The following is a 23200-nucleotide window of genomic DNA, read 5'->3' as shown; positions in this document are numbered from 1 at the left end:
TTACTTTATTGTGAATTATGCCAAATAAATTTTGCATAGTGTATTATCTTCCATGAAATATACCGCGAGCTCGTCACTTTTTTCTTATAAAAAACGGCCAAAGACTCCCTCACATAACGTTCGTTAACGTAAACTCCGGCCAACAAGAAACTTTTGTAAAATATTACAGTCTGTTCATATGATTAAAGTTTGTTTTTAAACTGAAATATCTATCGGGTCGATACAAAAAAAATGCAGTAATAATAATTTTTGATGTTCAGTAAAACAATTTAACTTCAACAAAATATATTTAATCAAAATAACTTCCAGTACTATCTATCCACTTCTGTCAACGCAAAACCAATGCATTAATTCCAGAAGAGTATAAACTAGGGTCTCTGGAATCGACGAGCTCATGAAATGCATTTTCATGTTTTTTTTGTCATCTAGATTCTGAACCGTTTCGCGCACAAAAAGTTGTTGAGATGTTTAAAAAAGCGATAATCTTTAGGAGAAAGATCCGGTGAGTATGGTGGATGTGGTAAAGCTTCGTAATGGGATCGTGCCAGAGAATAGGCCCCTTCCAATTGATTAATGCTGGTCATAAATGTCGCAGTTTTCAGCCCATCTCATTAATTTCATTACAGTACTACTCAGCAGTGATGGTTTCACCCGGATCAATCAGTCCGGACCACCAGACAGTGACCATATTTTTTCGGATGTAAGCTTGGCTTTGGGAAATGCCCTGGTTTCCATCACTGTCTAGAACGCTGACAATTGTCGTATAATATCCATTTTTCGTCAGGTAGTTCTTGTGGTGTCAACTTCAACTATAGCTTTAACTGGTCGTTGCCTACAGCAGAAGGACGGCCACTACCTTCGTGAGGTTATGATCTCCCTTACGGAATTTTTGAGACCAACACTGCACTGTGGATTCATTTATGGTTTCTTGCCCCAAATAATGTTTCGAGTGATTTGCGCCGCACTTCGCCCCAGTTTGGTATGGTATGGTATGGTATTGTAGAAAAGGATACTAGGAAGCGGGATTTGTACTCCCTATCCTTCTGGTTTATTGTACCTTCCTAGTTCCTTAGTTCAGTCAATAGACACAATCCTTCTTCTTAGAAGTATCAGGTCATTGACTGTTGCTGCTGCAATTTGATTCCCTAAGTGATTGCGCTTCGCCCAGTTTAAAATCATAGAAATAAATTTGCCGAAAATCGCTCTCGTTTTGTTTGAAGGCACTGAACAGACTGAATTAAATGTTTGCACTAAAAGGATAGTAAGAGAAAGAAAGCGAGATAAATAGGCTTTAAATTGATGTGCATCCCTTAGTATAATGGTTTCGTTTTGTTTACACAATTGTTATTAAAAGGGAAGTGAAAAGGAAAACCTTTTTTGCATCGACCCAATATTATGATTTAACAGTGTATAAATGTATTTTATCTAATAAAACTTTAAAATAAACATCAAAGGAAGAACATTAATTTGTTATACCATATCAGGCATCCCATACTTGATAAAAATATTACTATCTGACCTTAACCACTGCTTAGCTCTTTTAAGAAATAATAAATTCACTAATTTCGAGGTCCGCTTGACCAATTAATATATTACAATTAATTAAGGTTTTTAGTTGAGATAAAAAAGTAAATGGCACGAGCTGGATTCGAACCCACGATCTTCGGCTTGATACGCAGCTGCTCTACCACTTGAGCTATCATGACCTCGATCCACTCGGACACTAACTTCCCATCTCAAACCCACCTTTTGAATTTTCCCAGCTTTTTGCCATTTTTCAAATGTCGTGTAAGCGGATTGGATTCTCGACGACAAATGAAATGACCGTCGAGAATCCAATCCGATTACAACACTTTTTTATCTCAACTAAAAACCTTAATAAATATAAATAATAAAGTTCATATATAGTTTAAAGTTGTTATCTGAAGAATAGCTTTTAGGCCGGGTTCTACGGGATCCATCTCTGGTCAGTTTGTCCCCTTGTTCATTACACCAAATTATGTGCCCTGGTACCAAAGGTACTGACGAGTTGGGTTTTTTCAGGCTTGAGAAAAGGGTTGATAGCAAGGCGCTTTTTCTGCATATTTCTGATGGATATCCTAATTATAGATTCTGGGCCTGCAGATGATTTTTTGGCCAGTTTATCTGCTCGTTCATTATCAAGAATTTCTTTGTACCCGATAAATATTTCTTACCTTCTATTAAAGAGTTATGAAGAATGGTAATATGGTATGTTATAACAGTCAGGCGTTACTTACCCTCATGCCAGCATGGATATGGAAGCCCGGAGAGAAGTCAGTGACACCAATGTCCTGGCATGGGATTCAGGGCACAGATGCAATGAGAAAATGCTCCTCAAATGAGCCAAAGCTCTCTGTGGGCATATGTGTCGCCGAGAATCGAATCCTGATTACACGACATTTGAAAAATGGCAAAAAGGAGGGAAAATGTGAAAGATGGGGTTGAGGAGGGAAGTTGGTGTCGGAGTGGATCGAAGTCACGATAGCTCAAGTGGTAGAACAGCGGCGTATCAAATCAAAAGTCATGGGTTCAACCAATACCTTACTTAAAGATTAATTAATTTACAAATATAGTCAAACATAGAGCAAGACAGGCGTTAATTATTTTGAAAAGTCAAAGNTATATATAATCCCTTCTTATTTATCATACATTAATTCCCTCAATGAGGATACCCATTAGAAAACAATGATTTTTGATTTGGACGAAAATATTAAATTTGCCTAAATTGGAATGTTTCATCAATTGGATTGGGGTTGGTCTAATTTGATGTAGAATTCCATCATTTGTTTCGGAACATATTTTAGTAGGGGGTACATCTTTTGAATTTATCTCCCCCTTACTTTGAAAAATCATTAAAATTATAATTTTCAACCAATTGGGCTGATTTTAATCTAACCCCTAATTTTAATCTAATCCCTAACCATGTTATTGCGAGTTGTTTTATGGTAGTAGTAGCGCTTTACTTACTATTTCACAAATAAGCTCAGAAAACGTGTTTTTTGTCTTTTTTCAAGGATTTTAACCCTAAAATAGGGCTTTCTGGGACTCAGGTTTATAGGATCTGGAGTTCAATTTCCTATAAAATCTTGAATTTTTGAACCATGATTTGTGGCCACCCAGTATATTCAAACTGTCAGGAGATTAACTGAATAAATGACCAGACCGAAAGATAACAAGTTCAGCGAGAAACGACCACGCAAACTAATGAACAGAAAAACGACAAGACAGACCAATGAATGAACAAACCAACGTCCTACTTAGACGTAGAATACAAAAAGTACGAACGTGTAATCAGACAGACCTATAAATAATCTCATCCATAGAAGAACACATAGATTAGAATTCCACCAGAATAATGAAACTTACCGATGCATGGTCTCTCAAACACAAAGCCCTGTCAAGTGTAAAAAAAGAAAGATAGACAGACAGAATAATTAACACACTGACTGATGATAATAACGGACAGAAAAATGCGGGAATAACCAAATTTTAATAAAATGACGAGACATGGAAAAAAACAATTATGTAGTCAGACATAAATAATGATAATGGCAAATTTTTAGATTAATGAAATAAAACAAGACATCGTACTTGATACACATCATCAGACGTCATACTTGTGATTTATTTGATGAAACAATGGTTTTTATTTATATTAATTATTATTATATTTATTATATTAACCATACTTTAAGGATTTATTTAACAGTATTTCTGTGATTTTCCCTAAAAGGGTTTTTCTTGTTCAATTCTACTGATCTAAAAATCATAATGTTGTAGAATCGCAAAGACCGTAACGTCCAAACATTAACAAAATGAGCTGAAATTAATAATTATGAGTATGACTGTAGAGACCATAGGACACATTTTACAGTTATCAAACAAAACTCACCTTGTCGCTTGAAAGTTTGGAGAGTAAAGGGTGATGTTTTTCGTCCATTTCCCACACTCTCTAGCTCTCTCACTCTCTCTCTAAACAAATTACTATTTTTTTTGTCGCTTCTGACTCTTCATAATGAAGCTGGCCTATGACAAATTGCAACTAAAGCTCACCTACGCCCGTATATCAAAATTACTTCTAGAAGAGCGAGCGAGCGTCATTTTATCAATGTCTTTTTTTATAAAAGGTACAATTTGAAGTTGTTAGTTGTTTAAAATAAAAACGAAATAAATTTAATCTCATAATCATAATTTAATCTCAAAAATATTTTTAGTACAAAAGCTGACAGGGTTGTAAAAGCTCAATTCGGACTTAATTCCCTTAATATGTAATACAGATATAATTATCTTTTCAAACTGAACAACAATTATTTAATTTTGTTTGCAATATAATTGTTTGCTATGGGTGTGAGGGAAGTACTTGGCACAATAGTGAAATATTAAAATATTTCTTTAAAAAAATGCAATTTGGCAAATTACAGGGAACGAATGGGACCACAGTTTCAAGAAGAACGTCCTCGCTGTACCGTACAGTCAAACATACATTTTATATCATAATTTAAATCATAATTTTATGATGATGATCAGTTCGGTACGGACATGGACCTTGATTCCACCCCATACCATAATGGACTGTCTTTAAAAAAATGTACACGCATGGTATAGGAAGTAAAACTTTCTACACACACGATGTTGAATATCTGATTTCCAAAACAAAACCGGCACTGATCTGTTTATAGAACATTATTCTCTAACGTATTGGAAGAAACTAGGAAACCGTAGGAAGTATTACTTAGGCCCCTTTGCCAATTCATAAACTCGATCTCACTGTATTTTCCAGCTATTTCATTTCGAACCCTCTACCCACTCTGATAACAACCCCTCGTCACCCAATGACCTATATCGTCTTAGTCATAAAACCTCAATATTTGAGCCGTCATTCCTAGCAAATCTCTGGAATTCTCTTTCTTTGCCAATCCCCAAAACCCTACCTTACATTTTTTATACCTCTCCTGTACCAGCACCTCATCTCCCTCCAAGCAGAGACAACATAGTCCAAGAAAATTATTAGGACAGTTTGCTAAATAAGAAAGCTTGTTTCCTTTCTTAGCTCAACTTTCTAGTTTACACAATGCATAGTATTCTTTATTATTACAATTTCCCGAAAGTCTTTTTTATTATTTTTTGTATTTTTGTTACGAGGGTTCGCAACAGCAGAGGTTATATCAACCCTCGGGGTGCCAGTGTTTTTGAAAGAAAAAAAAGCCAATTTGTAAGTATGTCGGGTTTGAATGCAGGGCCGCTGGATTCGAACACGGGACCTTTTCCTTACAGAGAAGAGCGCCGTGTCAACGTCTAAACCGTTGCGACCACCGACGCCCTATACCCTAAATTCTTATTATTGGAACTATTATTTCTATTTTTATATATTGTATTAGGTGATTTATTTTAATTTGTTTCACTATATATTAACGTCAAACCTTTATTAATTCATGTGCCAGATTTGTAAAAGTTTCTGTGACCTAATTGTTATTCCTATGGGACACTGTTCTAAGAATAAAATATTCTCACTCTCTCTCACTCACTCTCTCATATAACTGTCCGTTTGTTTATAGATACACATGATCGTCTGATTATTTGTTCGATGTAATGCATCCATACAATTCGGTTGGTTTATTCATTTGTAACAAGATATTCGTCCATCGAACTATTTGTATACTTGTTAGCTGGTTTGTCTATAGAAATGTCGACTATTTTAATACTTAGTTTGTCTGATTCTGTACCTTTTTAAATACTTTCTTTTTCCCGTTTATTTATTTGTTTGCTTGTTTGTCTGCCAGTTTACTTGAGCGTTTAGTTGTCTATTTCATTTTTTTTCATCATTTTTAATTATCTGACTTTAATTCTGCTTATTTCTTATTTTGTGAATACTTTTATGTGTGTGACGTTTGGAGGGGACAAGTAATTTCTTAGCGAGAATGTTGTAGGCTCTCCCCCGCCACGAACATAATCGACTACTATGGAGGTGTGAATGTGACCAATGTTTATATTGTGTATTTTATTCATGTTATTTTTGGAATGAATGTCATTTATTAGCGTGAAAGAAAGGAATTGTTTAACCACGCTTCGAGTACTATCGAATCCCTGGGGAGTAAGTGAGATTACGACTCAATTGTTAGTCGGCACTAAAATTCCAACATTATCTATTATACAATTAATTAAGGTTTTAAGTTGAGGTAAAAAAGTCAGCGGGATTCGAACCCACGACCTTCGGCTTGATACGCCGCTACTCTACCACTTGAGCTATCGTGACTTCGATCCCCTCGGGCACTAACTTCCCATCTCAACCGCACCTTTTGAATTTTCCCTCCTTTTTGCCATTTTTCAAATGTCGTGTAAAAGGTGCGGTTGAGATGGAAAGTTAGTGCCCGAGGGGATTGAAGTCACGATAGCTCAAGTGGTAGAGTAGCGGCGTATCAAGCCAAAGGTCGTGTGTTCGAATCCCGCTCGTGACACTGACTTTTTTAACTCAACTTAAAACCTTAATTAATTTTATTATATTAATTCGTCAAGCGGACCACAAAAAATAGTGAAATTATCTATTATTTAAAAAAAAGTATAAATCAATGATTATTCAGAAATCTTGGGATGCGGTCTGGTGTGATGTATGTTTCAGAAAAACATCTTCTTTATCGTGCCAACGTTTAGATCTTTATTGAGATCATCTTCAGAGCCTGGGATTTACAAACATTGTTTACATTTAACAAATACATGTAGCATGTGGAAAAAAGTGAATTTATACAATGCAAAATGGAAGGAACTGTCGCAAGTGGGACAGTTCGGAGACGAATGTCTTAACTTAAAGTCATATGCTAATAAAGTATGAAAAACTAAACATTGAGTGAAGGTGAATGCATAGGATCGATTTATCACTTTTATACTTAGAAAATACACTTCCGAGAAACAAAGGGAAAAGCGACAAATCTTTCTTTACCTACATTGAATAAAAGACCAATAATCGATTAATCAGTCATTATTACTTTCCAACAGCTGGGAAATAACTAGTAATGTGTTTTTTTTTATGTTTCAATGGTTGTAAATGTATTAATAAAATTAGATATATAAAAATAATTATATAAAAAATTATATAAAATAATAAATTATATAAAATATTATAAAAACTCTTTAACCGTTGTCTTCTCACGGACAGAGAGTATAAAGTAGAGGCTTAATTGGAAAAAAGAGACGGGCAACTGGAAAAGCCTAATTGGGGGATTTCCTATAGAGGATGAGAAAGCTTTAAGGATCAAGTGGCCATTTTTTTCCCTACATGTGATATCAGGTGATTTATGGGCATAGCATTACAATAAAAATTATAGTTATGTATTCATTATTAAGTAATTAAATGAAAAAATATGTTTTTATCATTGAAAGTAATTGTGTCTTTTTGAATAATCTTTAGCTGATAATTTAAAAAAAATGTAAAAAAAACGCGTGTTGTTAATTTAATAGTGACACCCATCTAGTCGTTGTTTCTATATTTATGAGTAGTATTTTTCTTTTTTGACCGTCTGTCTGTTTGTTTATTTGTCTGTGATTACGGTTGCTTTGGTTTTTCAACATGTACGCTTGATTTCATCTGTTCATTTACTGATTGGTTACTGATTTATATAGGCTCGAATCTGCACCCGCAGTTGAGCCTCTTATTTCTCGCAATCCACTGCCAATTCTTGCTAATGCAATTTGTAATAAAATACCGGAAGGCCGCGAGAATGACCCAACCGAGATGTCGGCATTCCGGTGTCTGACCCGAGTCTCATCCGTACAACCGCCGAGGTCGGGCTCCAGGGCTATCAACATCGATCAACATTTCATTTCCACGCAATCATTTCCTAAAACCAAACAGATTAAACTCTCACTGATACTTAAAAACATTCTTACTTATTTAAATCCCATTCACTCAGTTGGGTGGTAGAGTTCTCCTTAACTGCCAGCGAGATATGGCAATCTCAACACGACACACAAAAATGACACAATTACGCAGAAAACAAACACTTTGATTGAATATTAAAATTTTTTTTGCATTGTACAAATTCATTTTATTTCACATCCTACATGTATTTGTTAAATTTAAACAATGTTTGTAAATCCCCGGCCCTGAAGATGATCTCAATAAAGATCGAAACGTTGGCACGATAAAGAAAATGTTTTTCTGAAACCTACATCACACCAGACCGCATCTCACGATTTCTGAATAATCATCGACTAACGGTCACTAATCACCACACAAATTTATTGAAAATAGATAATAAAATTAAATCCTTAGCCAATAATGCAAAATCCGAACAAAAATAACAAAACTAAAATTACCCTTTGAAATTGATCTAGTGTCTATTCTAATTTAATAATAAAAATAATTCTTTAGATTTCGTAGTCCGATTGACCAAATAACATTTTTTAATTACTTAATCTTTATGTAAGGTGTTGTTTGAGTTAAAAAGTCTGTGTCACGAGCGGGATTCGAACCCACGACCTTCGGCTCAATTCGCCGCTGCTCTATAGCTCTATAGCTCAAGTGGTAGAGAATAAATATAATAAATAATCTGACTCCAGTATTATAAATGCACGCATAAAACAAACAAACAAACAAAAAACTTTTTTAGGGAGGCCAATATTGATGGCTCTTCTTTTCTTCTTTTCAGATTCATATCTTCGTTTTTCTTTTTGTTAATCTTCGGCTTCCGACCAAAATTGTTTTTTCGAAAGCACGATCCTATATGGCCCGTCTCCTCGTTTTCTTCTCCCTTACGCTTCCTAATGGCTGGCGTGTATTTTTAGAATTATCGTCATAAAGTGAGTATATCGCTGAATTACTTATAAAATAAGGCAACTTTGGTGAAACCTTCAAAACGTTTTATGGACAAGTCGTTGTACGAGGCACAATTGAGTATGTACAAAAAAAAGACATGGGTTTTGCCATTTGTTATTCTTTGATATACAGGAATAATTCAACGAAAATGTTATTATCTTGTGAGAAATTGAATATAGATTGTGAATTAAAAGTCAGATTTCTATTTCAATGACGCTAATGTTCAAAAGTTACAATGCTATGTAAAAAATCTGATTTTAGACTAAAATTAGAAAAACGTTAATATCTCAGGAAGGAGTCAAAGTAGAAACCTCGTTCTCGTGGCAATCTGGCAACGTTTTATTTCGTGAATTCAGCATGGTAGTATTGACAATTAAACATTTTTACCACTTTTTTTCAGGCCCTAAAACGAACAAATTCTTCACATTCTTATAGTATACAATAATTATTCCATTAAGACACGAATTTCAACCGGTGAAAGTTTTGTAAACGATAAAGAAAATGTTTTTTTAAAACCTACATCCCACCAGACCGCAACTCACGATCTCCTAATAATCACTGACTAACGATCACGAAACACCACACATTATTATATATATTATACCTATTTGTTTATTTTTCTTTTCGGGTAGTTATTAGTTTTCTTAAACATAAAATCAGTGCACTTTTTCATTATGACCATGGCTTTTCCAAATTTAATTGAATGTTTGTTTCTCTGCTTTTTTATTTGTTTATATGCAAAGGTTTAGGTTTGCTTTGTTTTTTATCATTTATAGTCTTTTTGTTAACTGTTTTTGTGAATATTTCCATTGTTGACTCTGAACCGGCAATGGGTCCGCCAGTAGTCGCTAGGTCGCTTTGCGGACCCAACATAACAGAGTTATATAGTATCATATAAAACTAAAACCGGAAAGATCATTTTTTTAAAGAAAGAGTCAGGATTGTGGAGAGTGTCAACCTTTTGTGTTTTTATGTATTGCCCTGACACTTTAGACGAAAAGTAGAAAAAAAAGGACAATATCTAAGTCATTTATCAGCATGATATGTTGGTTAAAGAATTCCCTTTAATAGAAGGCACCCCTTTTCTACTATCTCAAGCTATAGAAATTTTAGAAAAAAAGCCGGATAATGAATATAGGAAACGTCTGAAATTGACACCTGGCCAAAGATTAATTTTATTGTGTTTTAAAGTAGTATACGATAACCAGGTGTGCTGATACAATTAATAACTATTTCAAAAGAGGATACGTTTTTAAGAAATATATTTTTTCACAGACAAGAACACATAAAGCAATTTATCTAATAAAATGACATTATACTACACGTCTGCAAGGTGTTTAAAAAAAAAATTAATATAAAGTGTAAAAAAAATATTCTATATTTTGTTAGTTGTTAAGTAATTGTTTAAGAAAAAAATTGTATAAATTGAAAAGAATTTTTTTGGATTAAACTATCCACTTTATTCAAAATATTCGCCCCTAGCATATTCATATAAGCAAGGAACGATTACTTATGCCTGAAAGATTTGGGTATAACATTCATGGTAACAATATTGTGTTGAAATTGGAATAATATCAATGAATATCTAGACAAAATAAGTTAAAATTTAAAAAGAAAATTTTCATCTATTGTTGGCAAAAACAGGGTGTATTTTGCAGATGGTCCGGCGGAATTTCTCTAGAACCAATAACGCATCGAAAAAATAATAAAAAATAAAATACGTTTTTAATATTTTTTAGTCTAGTTTCAAATTTTTAGCTTTTTTTGTTGAAAAATTATACTGGGTATCTCAGGCCGAGTTCAACTTCAAAATTTCAAATTCGACCATATACATTCTGACACACAATTTTAAAGGATTTTAAAGGTGTTTAAAAAAAATTAATTTAAAGGGTAAAAAAATTATTCTAGATTTTTGTTAGTTGTTAGGTAATTGTTTAAGAAAAAAAACATTGTATCAATTCAAAAGAATTTTTTTGGATTAAACTATCCACTTTATTCAAAATATTCGCCCCTTGCATATTCATATAAGCAAGGAACGATTATTTATGCCTGAAAGATTAGGGTCATCACAAGGTCTAAAACAACTGTCCTGATCCAACCAATCGATTATAACATCTAACAAACATCGTGAATACCCCTAGTGTTTGTACAACTCGTCATTGGTTGAAGGGAAATTCAGCCGGGCCATCTAAAAACGACCCTATATATATGTTATTTTTAAGCAAATAGTACTGTACATATATATATATATAAATGTGACCGATTCATAAAAGACCGTGAGCCAGTATTGAAGCCCTCTTTAATTTAGTTGGATTAGGTCTAGACGTAGAGGTCATGAGGTCATCTCTGTTTTAAATCTACGGTGGCGTGGACGATTATAAGAGTGTGAAGTTTAGGTAATAACTAGAGCTATTTGATCAAGGCTGATGCTTGGAGTAAAAATTGTGGACATGTATTGGAACAAGATCCTCCACAAATAGGATTTTCTGGTATTGTAGAAGGGGGCTGGAGATGCGGCGGAGTACTATAGATTCAAAAAATTGAATTCGCTCGATTTTGGAGCGTTTGTTGCTCAGCCCAATTGCTTCAATGTTGTCCAAATCGGTCTAATGTCTTGGTGTGTAAGCGTTTACCTCGTTTTGTGTGCTTAATTGTCTATGTGTTCCATGGTTTGTTAAATTATGAAGCCCAAGGTACCAAATTTAGTTGGGAAAGAAGGAAGGATTACTTTGTTGTTTATGGGCACTGCTGGTCAGTCTGACATCTGAATCTTAACTTGATGGTTTTATTGCTGGTTTAACATGATTCGCCACCGAGTTTACCAACCAGTAATGGGGTCTAGGTTTTCATTCCATGCTTCAGTGCTTGATTGGAATGTTATGACTGCGGTGTCTTACGCGTACGTTGTGATTTGTGTGCTAGATAGTGCGAGTACATCAGAGGTGTAAAGGATTGGTCCTAAGGTGTTTCCTTCCCGAACGCCGGCTTTTATTGACGTGATGCGTGAAAATCGATGACTATTCTTACTTTAAAACACGGATCCGAGAGGCTATCATCAGCTAGGTCATCTAACGCACGGAGTTCCTAAACCAGAACGATTTATACTCTCAAATACATTCTTTTTTAGTTACAAATCATTCACTCAGCGGGGGTGGAGTACTCAATATTTCTCCATCCCCATATTCACCAATCCTATAAATAATCTGATTGAGAGTTGGTGAGGTGCTTAAAATTCCTGCCATGGACTCCTTCCACTACACATTCACGCTAATAAATACATTTAATCTCAATGCACACTAGCGTACCCAACAATATTTGTAATATACAATAAAACAACATGTTATTATGATGTTAACATGTTGTAATCGGAACAGGTTTTGGTTTTTCATTTAATCACTTGTTGTAATATATTAATTTTCTTGTTAGCTACCTCATATCGATGATCACTCTTTACTTACCGAATTGTTTTTTTATGTAAGTCCTTACAAACTATTAAGTTTTGAATAAAGGTTTTTGTTTATAACTATCAAGTAATATAACTATTGATATCTAAATATATGTTAATTTGAATAAAAATTGTGATGATGAACTTACCACTGCTAAGGTGACTTGACTCTGCTGATCTTGCTTGATGTCACCGTTCAAGTCGCGAGCTGCAGCTTGCTGCGCGGTGAGGAGCGACGTCGTGTCCACCATTATTCTCCTCCAAAGATAGTTGACCAGGGTGAATTCCAGGAGGGCGAGAAAGACGAATGCTGGGAAAGACAATTGTTCCAATTAGTTGGCTTATTTTAATAAATCATGTCAGGTTAAAAAAAGAAAATCCCTAACTCAGTCGATAAAGCCATTTAAATCGTTCTGCTAAACAGATCTCCAAGTTTTAATCTTGTTTGTTAATTAAGCAGCTGTAACGGATTTATTCGCTGGAAAGAGAGCTCAGGTCCAGTTTAACCGGATCATAATCTGATAATACAGTTGGCTTTGACCTCCCCGAGCCTCTTAACTGACAAAACGACACCAAGGTTTTTTCCCGTTATTCTTAAACGTAATTGGTATCACAAAGCAATAAACAATTATATTGGAAAAACAAATTTATATCCCTACTAGGACAAAAAAGGTTAAAAAAACATATTTTAAACATTTAGGTTTTTGTTAATACAACATTTTCAGTTGTAAGTGTTTTCGTTAAATAGAATAATATATTTACTGTATTTACCTCATTGTATATTTTGAACAATATTAGAAGAAGAAGAAGAAGAAGAAGAATATTTTATTGTATTTTAGCATTATATATATGCCTTTACAAGGGATGCACATTTTGTTTTCTCACATATTTTTACATAATTACAAAACTTTATCCATGTCAAAGATAACTACAGTAGAGTACCATATTTACAGTGCAACACAATTAACAATATACATAATTTTTAATTTAAAAAATAATTAATTATTATTATTTATTTATTATAATTTTACAATTATATCTTGATATAGATAATTAACAATAACATAGAACATATTATGGACATATAAAGAACCTTTGGCAGACTGCATCATTCATCTAACACAAACGCTCTCAACTTCAATGTACCAATATAAAATAAAATAAATCATTTATTTTTTCTTTATCCCAGCTTCCATTTAGTAACCATATTAATTTTTCGTCACTATTGTACAGTTGTGGTGCATTCTTTAAATAATTCTGTAAATATTTTTTTCTTAACGACGAATATATTGGGCATTCCCATATTATGTGTGCCAAAGTTTCGTTGACCTTGAAATTACAGATTGTGCATAATTGTGTGCAGTCAATGGAGTATGTAATGCCATTATAAAACAGTCTAATTGCTGCGGTACCCGATAGCCTTAGTTGCACTATAATTCTCTGCTTGGCCATGGAAACATTTTGAAATAAATAATTTTCGCATAAATAAAGAGAAGAAATTCGCCTGAAGAAGGGGTTGAAGCGGGAGCTAATGCATCGGTCGATGTTAATTGAATAGAGATTACTCTCCCAACGCTCTATAATGTCCCTTTTGTGCTTCGCCACCACACTTACATCACGAAAAAGAAGGGAAGGTTCGTAACCCAAACGAGCCAATATTGCATGTAAATGAACAAGCCAGTTACCATTACAATATTCTTTACGGGGTGATGAGAAGTTTGTTGCGAACAAAACAGATTCAAACGATCTCTTCAGAAGGGATTTTTTATCTGAAGCTAACACTTTACTTAGCCAGTTTATGACCCTAATCAAAATTTTGGTGCTAGTAGATTCAAGACCAAACTCAATTTTTATATAATGATCAGGCGTGTTGCGGGGCAGATAGAACAGCTGTTTATAATACCTGATTTGCAATTTGTCCAAACCCTTCAACTGCGCCACCGCCCAAAGTTCAGCGGCATAGTAGGCAGATGCAGCGACAACTGAGTCAAATAGCTTTCTTTTCGTCGCTAGCGAGTTTGATTTACTTTTAATTTCACTCTAGAGGAATTGATTAAATGCCTTGGTACGTGTGGGAATAATAAGTCTCCGGGTTGTGACTGTGTTGGATATGAATTCTTGAAGGCATTACCACCGGAATGGATTCATTATCTTTTGAATTTTTTTAATACAATTCTCGATACGGAGCAGATCCCCAATAATTGGAATAAAATAGTTTTAACTCTATTGCACAAGAGAGGTGACAGGAATGACCCTGATAATTACAGGGGAATAGCACTATTTAACACACTGTGTAAACTATTTACAACAATAATTCGTAACAGACTTAATAGGTACTGTGAAATCAATTGCATCATACCAGAAGAGCAGGCTGGGTTCTGTAAGAATAAATCTTGCATAGATAATCTTTTTATAGATAATTTAGCGACAAAGTACATCCAAAAAGGAAAGTACCTATTTGCTGTTTTTGTTGATTTCTCAAAAGCTTTTGATAACATAAATCATAATTTGCTCTGGGCGAAAATGCATTCATTGGGGATTGGTGGCAAGATTATACGTATCCTTAACAATGTTTATAACTCTGCGGGCTTTAACCTTAAGCTGAACGACGACTTATCAGAGGATAGCATCGCTGTTACGAAGGGGGTGCTTCAGGGAGAATCCCTGTCGCCCTTACTTTTCTCTCTATTTATATCTGATTTCATCCGTTTCTTTGAAAACCGGAATATGGTGGGTGTTAGATTGGACGAACTTGCTCACCTTGTATGCCTGCTCTTTGCTGATGGCGTAGTACTTCTGGCTGACAGCTATAGGGAATCTCAGAGGATGCTTAACGTTTTATCTGATTACTGCTCCACTAATAAACTGTCTGTAAATGTTAATAAGACTAAAGTTCTAGTATTCCGAAGGTCCCCCATTTGCAAGAAGTTAAGAACTTTATATTTTGAGTCGCAGCCTTTGCTGTATGTAAACTCGTTCACTTACTTGGGCATACCTCTTAGCTGTACAGGTAAATTCAATTTGGCCAGGAATAACGCACTTAATAAAGGTATGCGAGCTCTTGGAAAGATCAAAGAAATTCTTATTAAAAGTATTTTGAACAATATTATTATAACTATATAATAATATATTGAAAAAATCGGTATTTTTATATGTTATTACGATCTTAGCGTGAATCCCCTTCACTCGAAGCAAACTCGTTTCCTTTCGAGTGTAAAATAAAAATGAAAATAAATATTTGTGCCACAAACTCAAAAAAAATAATCGGAAAAGACGGAAACCGGGACCTGATCCAAATAAATTATAACAAAACCTTAAAAAAAAACAAATGTATTCAGATTTGAAAAAAATAAAAATAAAAATATGCGATCTATGACATACGCAACTAACGCCTTGCAATTTACATAAAAAGAGCAGGTGTCTTCAAACAAATTGAGAAAGAGTCCTTCCTCGTCCTTTGGTGGCTCAGCTTGCACTGCCCGAGCCTCGGTTGGGGATTAGCTTATCCTTTGAGATAAGCTCCTCATTTTTGAAAATATTGTTATAATGTTATCATCTGTCATCGTATCTATATTAACATAGTTATTTGGATGATCCTATTTGAAGGTTATGCAATGAGGAATAAGAAACAGAGAACCATATCATCTTCGAATGCAAAGCAACCGCTTATTGGAAACTTAACCTGGGATACAAAGAAAACTCAAGAAAAGGAATTGTAACATAGACACTCAATTAACCAGCACTTATTTGAATGAGTATCGAGGCGATTGGGCTGAACTAAGCAACTAAGATAGTACAATAAGCCTTAAGGCTGCAGTGCTTGGGGAACAATATCCTCTCCTATTCCTAGTATCCGTCATCATCATTCAGTTATTTCTTTCAATACATGATTTTGTTACTTTATTTTATGTTTTATTCTGAGTATAAATAATAAGTAAAATTTACTTTTATTTAGAATTATTTTAATTTTTCGAAATGTGTTTTCGAAATGTGTCGTTGGTAAAAAGTGTGGATGGAATTGGGTAATCATAGCAACGTTGGAAAAATAGAAGAACGAATAAGTTTTTTTTTTTCAAAATACAAGGTGAATGAAGTGTTAACTAGGTTGAAAAAGGAAATAAAGGCTTATTTAATAACGGATTAATTAAAATCCTAAATCAATGATAGTTACCATTGAGGTAAAATGTTAAATCAGCGAAGAAATGAGGTCCAAAAATTTTAGCAAAAGGCGTAAAAAAAAACTTCATTTCCATACGGAAATATCTTTCGTTTATTCATTTTCCATTCGCCGACATGCGTCTGAGAATGTTTTTAATCGAGTGAAAGCCAAATGGGAACTGTGTCAGGAAAGCCCACATGGAAAAAGGAGCCAATTACTTTTGGGGCGTTTCGAGAGCTAACACAAAAATTAAATTAAAAGGGCAGAATTATTACTTTAATTTGATATGCTTTCGGTCCATTTGTTACACCTGCCAAAGTGGAAAATAAGGGTAAGTATATGAATATACTGAATATAACTGCGCACCGATGTAACCTACAGTTGACTTAAATGACAAAAATAAAATCTCTATGTTAAAAATTATAGAACAAGATGTATTTATCGTTCGGTCGTGAAAATATAAAATATTTGCCAACATTTATACACTACTGTTTGTGAAATTGTATATTAATATTACGAGAAAACATCGAGATCGAGATGAAAATTGGCTGGGGAGTTTGTGAGGAAGGCGGGCGATAGCGTGCCAGCCGTGTTTGGAAATTTAGCCTCTCATATACTCTTGACATCCTCCTAATAAAATCATGAGATTGAATGATGAATGCTTCATTCCTCATCGTGCCTCCGCGGTTCGGGGTATCAGGTCATGGCCGAACACTTATAGCTCTCATTGAACCAGGCTCAGGCAAGATTACGTGGCGGATGGGCAAGGAGCGAAGTACAACGTATTACAAGAGACCATCATCGCATTTTAGGGTAGGAGCTGTCGTCGTGGTGGCGAGGGGCTTTATGCCTGATCAAGATGGTCAAGGTACAAGAGCTCCTCAATAGGCTACTTGCCCTGTTCTTAATAAACCCTTTTCTTGACGCTGGGGATAGCGTGGGGCCACATGGGGAGAGGACATCAGGCACTCGGATTTCCGGAAACTCAATTTCATATTACATTTTTAACATTTTCTTATCCAAAATTTATGTTTGTTTTTCTGTTCCCATCCACCACCCGACGGTTTCTCAGGGATACCGCATACCGCATATCAATCTAACATAAGGTTGATACTACTCCATTTTTTATGTATTTGCTAATGATTAAGTATTAGTTAATAAAGTTATTTCAGTGGGCACATTTCGAACCTTTACAATTAAAATAATCAGCACGTTTGATGATATGGCGCTATAAAAAGTGGAATTTACCATGACCCCGTCCTTCGCTGACGCGAGTCTTTTAAAAGGTAAAAAAATCGTGAATGCCACCAATCCTGTTTGCACGTGTCTGACCATAAAGACGTCGTCCGACTGCTCCAACCGGTGGAATTTACATACGGACGATTCCGAGTCAAACTGCTGCGTCGGACGTTTTCTCCTGAGTGTGAAAATCGTTGTATTTCAGACGTCGATCGGGACTGGTTCGCGAGGACGTGGTAAAACGGTAAATCACCTCGGAAAGACGTATGCTTCCGAGAGCCGGCCATTTGTGGCCCGATGCCAGGATACGTTTTACGAGCCCGGTATTCAAATGAATGGAAATTGACGGCCCTATAAATCCTCAAGGTGCGAAAAGGTCAACTTGACGCCTATGAATAAAAGGTACTTTTTCCGGCTTAATTTGCATTCATCACTAACAATGACTTATAGGCTTTCCTTCTTTCCTTTTTCTTTCCATCACACATGTCAAGAAATGTATAGCGTATGGCCACATGGGGAGAGGACATCCGCCCTAGGAAGGGCCTGGAATTAGAACTTCAGAAAGTCCGCGAGGAAACGGACACAGGATTGACCTGATAGGCGAGCCCGGGCGAAAATTACGGCCGGGATACCCGCACCTCCTGAATTTTAAAGGTACCTGGCTATTAGATTAGAAATTATTTAGTTAATTGGGGAAAAAATAGTAAGACAATTTGAATGAAAAAAATATTCTTTCCTGAGAAAAACTGAATTAAGCTGTGAATTATCTCTGGCTTATTAGTTTTGCCGTACTTTTGGAATATTCAAAAACCAATCGTATTTCCGTGATATTCTTCTTTTCATCTGGATTGACGCCGATTTTTAAATAAGTAGTGGCTGAAGGTATTATGCATATCCTTTATTGTTTCACCTGGGAAAAGTTTTGGGCCGTGTTGATTCCGGGTCCATGAATAATGCCGTGGATTGAGGGTAGTCGAGGCGTCTTGAGAAGGGAGAGCATGGTTTAATTCGATTCAAATTAGAAGCTACCCCCTTCGGATTTAATACGACGTCGACCAACTTCGTAAATTTTATTTCACCGGCATACATTTTCAATATGAACAATGTAAAGCCGTTAAAATGCTTTTAGAATGCTTTAAAAATTAAACAAGAATGAGAAGTTATTGTTTTTTAAACAGCTTCGCTGATAACAGCAGTAATTAGAGGTCGTAACAAAATTTCTGTAACGAAGTACAAATTAAAACATGATAATAACGGATTGATTATTCTGACGGTTACTGCTTTCCCTATCCTGCTCGCCTCATCTGTCAGTCATTTCCCTATTGTCCGTGGTGGATTATGAATTATTTTTATTTATTCGGGCTTCCATAATACTTAAGTGAAAAATGAAAGATGAAAAAGGGCTGTACCCTTTTTTCTTTTTTGAACCGTTCCATTTCTCACCAGTTTTCTGTATATATTATGTAGGGTTTTAAGTGTACTAAATGGGTATGAGTTGTTTTTGATTTGTGTATCGATGCTATTTTAAAACTGGCTATTATTACCCTTAATCCGCTCGCGCCGACGGTACTTTGGCCTCATTTTTTATCATCTTCATTGGTTTTTTTTCATTTTCACGACGCGAATCCCAATAGTTAGGATAAAATAACTCTGACACAACTTCACAACCACATTTTTATCATAAAGTTTTATTATGTAACGACCAAAAACACGGAAATTAAAATGAAACTCCAAAAACTTACAAGTACAAAGTAAGGAAATAAAGACGTAAACAATTAGGAAACTGGAAAGACTAAAAATGTGATATTAACTTTCATTGACTTAGGTTTATTTATTTTGTACTCTAATTAAAAACGTCTATTGATTTGTTTATTATTTACAAATAAACATTGTAATATAAAGACGTATTTAAATATCTAATAAATAAAATATTTAAATAACTTTAAATATTTAAATATTTAATGTAATATAAAGACGTATTTAGAAATCGTGAGATGCGGTCTGGTGTGATGTAGGTATCAGAAAAACATTTTCTTTATCGTGCGAACGTTTCGATCTTTATTGAGATCATCTTCAGGGCCTGGAATTTACAAACATAGTTTACATATAACAATTACATTTTGGATGTGGAAAAGTGAATTTATAGAATGCAAAACATATTTTTTTTATATATTCAATCAAAGTATTTCTACTCACTCAAAGTGTTTGTCTTCTGTGTAATTGTGCCATTCTTGCGTGTCGTGTCGAGAGTGCCAGTGAGATTTTGCTATTTTGTGTTTATATACGTTGGATTTTGAAGGGGTGGGTTTTCTATCCCGACATCCTTTCCCACCCCATCAAAATCCAACGTATATAAACACAAAACAGCAATATCTCACTGGCACTCTCAACACGACACGCAAGAATGGCACAATTANCATACAAATGAGTAATCCTGTAAACGTAAACAGAATATTTTATATAGATTTTTTTTAATGAAAACTTAAAATCCTGCATTATTTTCCGGACAACCCAATATTTACGTATAATACATAAATTCAGAAGTAAGCCAATAAATAAATTAATTAATAAGTGAATAAAAGTTAATAAATAAGTTATTACATTAAGATATGTTTTATTCTCCTGTGCTTCCAGGGACGATAACGGTTTTAGATATTTCCACATGTGGGATTTTTTAAGCTCTGCCATTTTTTTAAATTTTCAGTGCGGCGTTTGATTTCATCTTTTACTAAGCTCATTCCCGTTTGATCAATAAAAAATGGATTTTTAGTGCATCGAGGTGAGGTGATTACGAGTTTTACGAATTTATTTTGCGTAACTCGGATTTTTCTATATTTGTGGTTCACGTGCATTTCCAGGAAGGGGCATGCGTAGAGTAAGGCGAGCTTTAAAATTTTATTTTTAATTTTTTTAATTATTTTATAACGCCGGAGCTACGGGACATCAGTGGGAATAAGATCCTGATGGCTTCCCTCCTCTTTTTAGCAATTTCCTTTGTATGGTCTGAGAAATTATGTATTCGGTTTAGGGTATACCTAGGTATTTAGTTTTCTCAGACCACTCTATTTGGCAATCGTTAACCATACCTTTTTCCATAGAAATGTCCGTCTCGAGAAAAACACGGTTTCTGAGGGGATGGTTTACAGCGGTTATAGAATCGGTAAAAACTTTGTAAATGTAAAATGTAGACTTTGAAATAGAAATTTTTTTCTCATCAATTGTGTCAGTATCGTGTATGGTCGACAGTCCCCAACTGCTTTCTTCTTCGTAGTCATAGAAATCAACGTTTTATCTTCTTGGCATCCAAACTTGCAGTCTCCTGCCATTTCATACATTGACGATCAAAAATTCTGGAAAATTTTTTTTCTTTTCTTTGTCTGAAAAAATACACTACTATTCACGAACTAATAAACACACACAGGTCAACTGGAGAAATGGATAAAATTGAATATACAAGGGATTAATAAATAAATGTCTACTTAAATTTTAATGATTATTCGGAAATCGTGAGTTGTGGTTTGGTGTGACGTAGGTTTCAGAAATACATATTTATCGTGCCAACGTTTCGATCTTTATTGAGATCATCTTCAGGGCTCAATAAAGATCGAAACGTTGGCACGATAAAGAAAATGTTTTTCTGAAACCTACTTCACACCAGACCGCATCTCACGATTTCTCAATAAATATCGATTAACGGACACTAATCACCACACATTAAATTTCAATTCAAGGGGTGGAGAAAGATTTCCGCCGCTTACAAGAGGCATGCTTGGCAAATCAGCTCATGTCAATTTTATTAAATGCACTGATGTAAAGGTGCACGGATTCATGGTGGTCTTCAACTGCGCGTTAAGGAATAATCCGAGCAAAATGAAAAAAATGCTCACAATCTGCCGTTCGTAAGATCGATGAAAGTAGATTTGTTGTGGTTTTATGTTAAGCGACAGTTTGATCGTAGTGAAATTTCGATTTGTGATCCGTGGGGTGATGAACCCTACACTGAAGATGACGAAATGTCTAAACGCGACGGACAGCCATGACCGGACCCAGATGCGTGCTGTGAGTTCAACAAAAAAGAAAATATCTCACGTCATTTCAAACTTTTGCAAGCTTAAGGGTTGATGATGGTGATGATGGATAATAGGAAGTGGGATTGGACCCCACGTATTCTCTTTCCTTGTTGCCTTCAATTCGATCCAAAAATACCCCTAACGAGCTTCGAAACGGGAATTTTCTAGAAGATCCGGAACGACTTCCTTATGTGGGATGGGATTAGTGCGTCATTACAGACAGCCTTATTAAGCAATAAAGTAAAATCTATTTTTGAAGTACTAAAAATAGGAAAGAAAAAACGGGAGAGGTACAAATATGGCATTATTTTACTTTGGAAAAAAAAATGTTTTGAAGGTCCAAAATGAAATCATTATCTCAAAACATTGTGTATGTTTGTCTTGAGGACTTATGATTTTAAAATGATGAAGTATGATCATTTTAAAGATAAAGTAAATGTTTAAGGATATTCATGTTGAATCCTTGACTAGTTGCGAATTTAGCATCTGTATGTTTTACAAAATTAATTTATATATGTTAGGGTTGTAGATTGAGATAAGCAGTTGGTGTCCGAGTGGATCGAAGTACGGTAGCTCAAGTGGTAGAGCAGCACCGTATTTAGCCGAAGGTCTTGGGTTCGAATCCCGCTCGTGGCAGTAACTTTTTCATTTCAACCAAAACCTTACATAAAAAGATTAATTAATTGAAAGAAGCAATTTGGTCAACTAACTAACTAACTATAATGGNACATTCAATAGCTTTCACCCACGCCTACAATTTACACATGAAATCGAAAACAACAAAAAAATACCTTTTTAGATACACTCGTAATAAAACAACCAGATGGCACATTAATCACAGATCCTTTTTAAAAAGATAGTTGCTACTCACAGTAAGTTGTTTTGCAACCATCCGGTTCTTTTAGCTCATCATCAGATTGAAAGACTTCTACAACCAGTCTCTCGACATGAATTGCCAAAGTGAACCCGCTGATACCTCCGCCAACGCGACGTTCCAATTAGCAGCTGATTTTTCTAATGGCGCTCAATTTGAACGTGCGAAACGCGGAAATTATAACACAAATAAATATTATATTAGTAAATACTTAATATTATTAAATTACTATAAAAATAATAACAATTAAAATAATTAGTTTAATTATTTGGATGTTTGATATTATTTATGTACATATTTAAAATGGGAGGTAGATCAAAATCTGTTATAATATTAATGCATTTATCACCATATTCAATTTTACATTTTAGAATAGCTTTTAGAAGTACGGGTTAAAAACTTCCTCTCAAAACCTAAAGACAAGGTAGACAACTTGGCAAAAAGCGGGGTTTACCAACTCAATTGTAGTGATTGTGATATTAAGTATATAGGAGAAAGCGGTAGAGAAATAAAAACGAGAGTAAAACACTTGCCTAAATCGAGCAAATTTTCGGAATTTAAGGACGAACTGAAAGAAAGAAAA

The 23200-nt window shown here is 34.8% G+C and overlaps 1 protein-coding gene across 1 annotated transcript in view; it reads right to left on the bottom strand.

Annotated features, from left to right (window-relative positions):
* Positions 1-23200, bottom strand: part of LOC106668297 (glycine receptor subunit beta-type 4-like) — a 484524-nt gene that overhangs the window by 8040 nt on the left and 453284 nt on the right. Inside the window, exon 9 of the mRNA XM_024225359.1 lies at positions 12425-12585. Within this exon, the coding sequence (XP_024081127.1) occupies positions 12425-12585 (161 nt within the window). The remainder of the gene's footprint in view (positions 1-12424; positions 12586-23200) is intronic.

Source organism: Cimex lectularius, unplaced genomic scaffold (assembly GCF_000648675.2).
Source record: "Cimex lectularius strain Harlan isolate CLEC.00 unplaced genomic scaffold, Clec_2.1 scaffold11, whole genome shotgun sequence".
In the NCBI taxonomy this organism is placed as follows: Eukaryota; Metazoa; Arthropoda; class Insecta; order Hemiptera; family Cimicidae; genus Cimex; species Cimex lectularius.
Note: the sequence above shows the minus strand (reverse complement) of the source record. Positions and strands in the feature narration are given on the sequence as shown.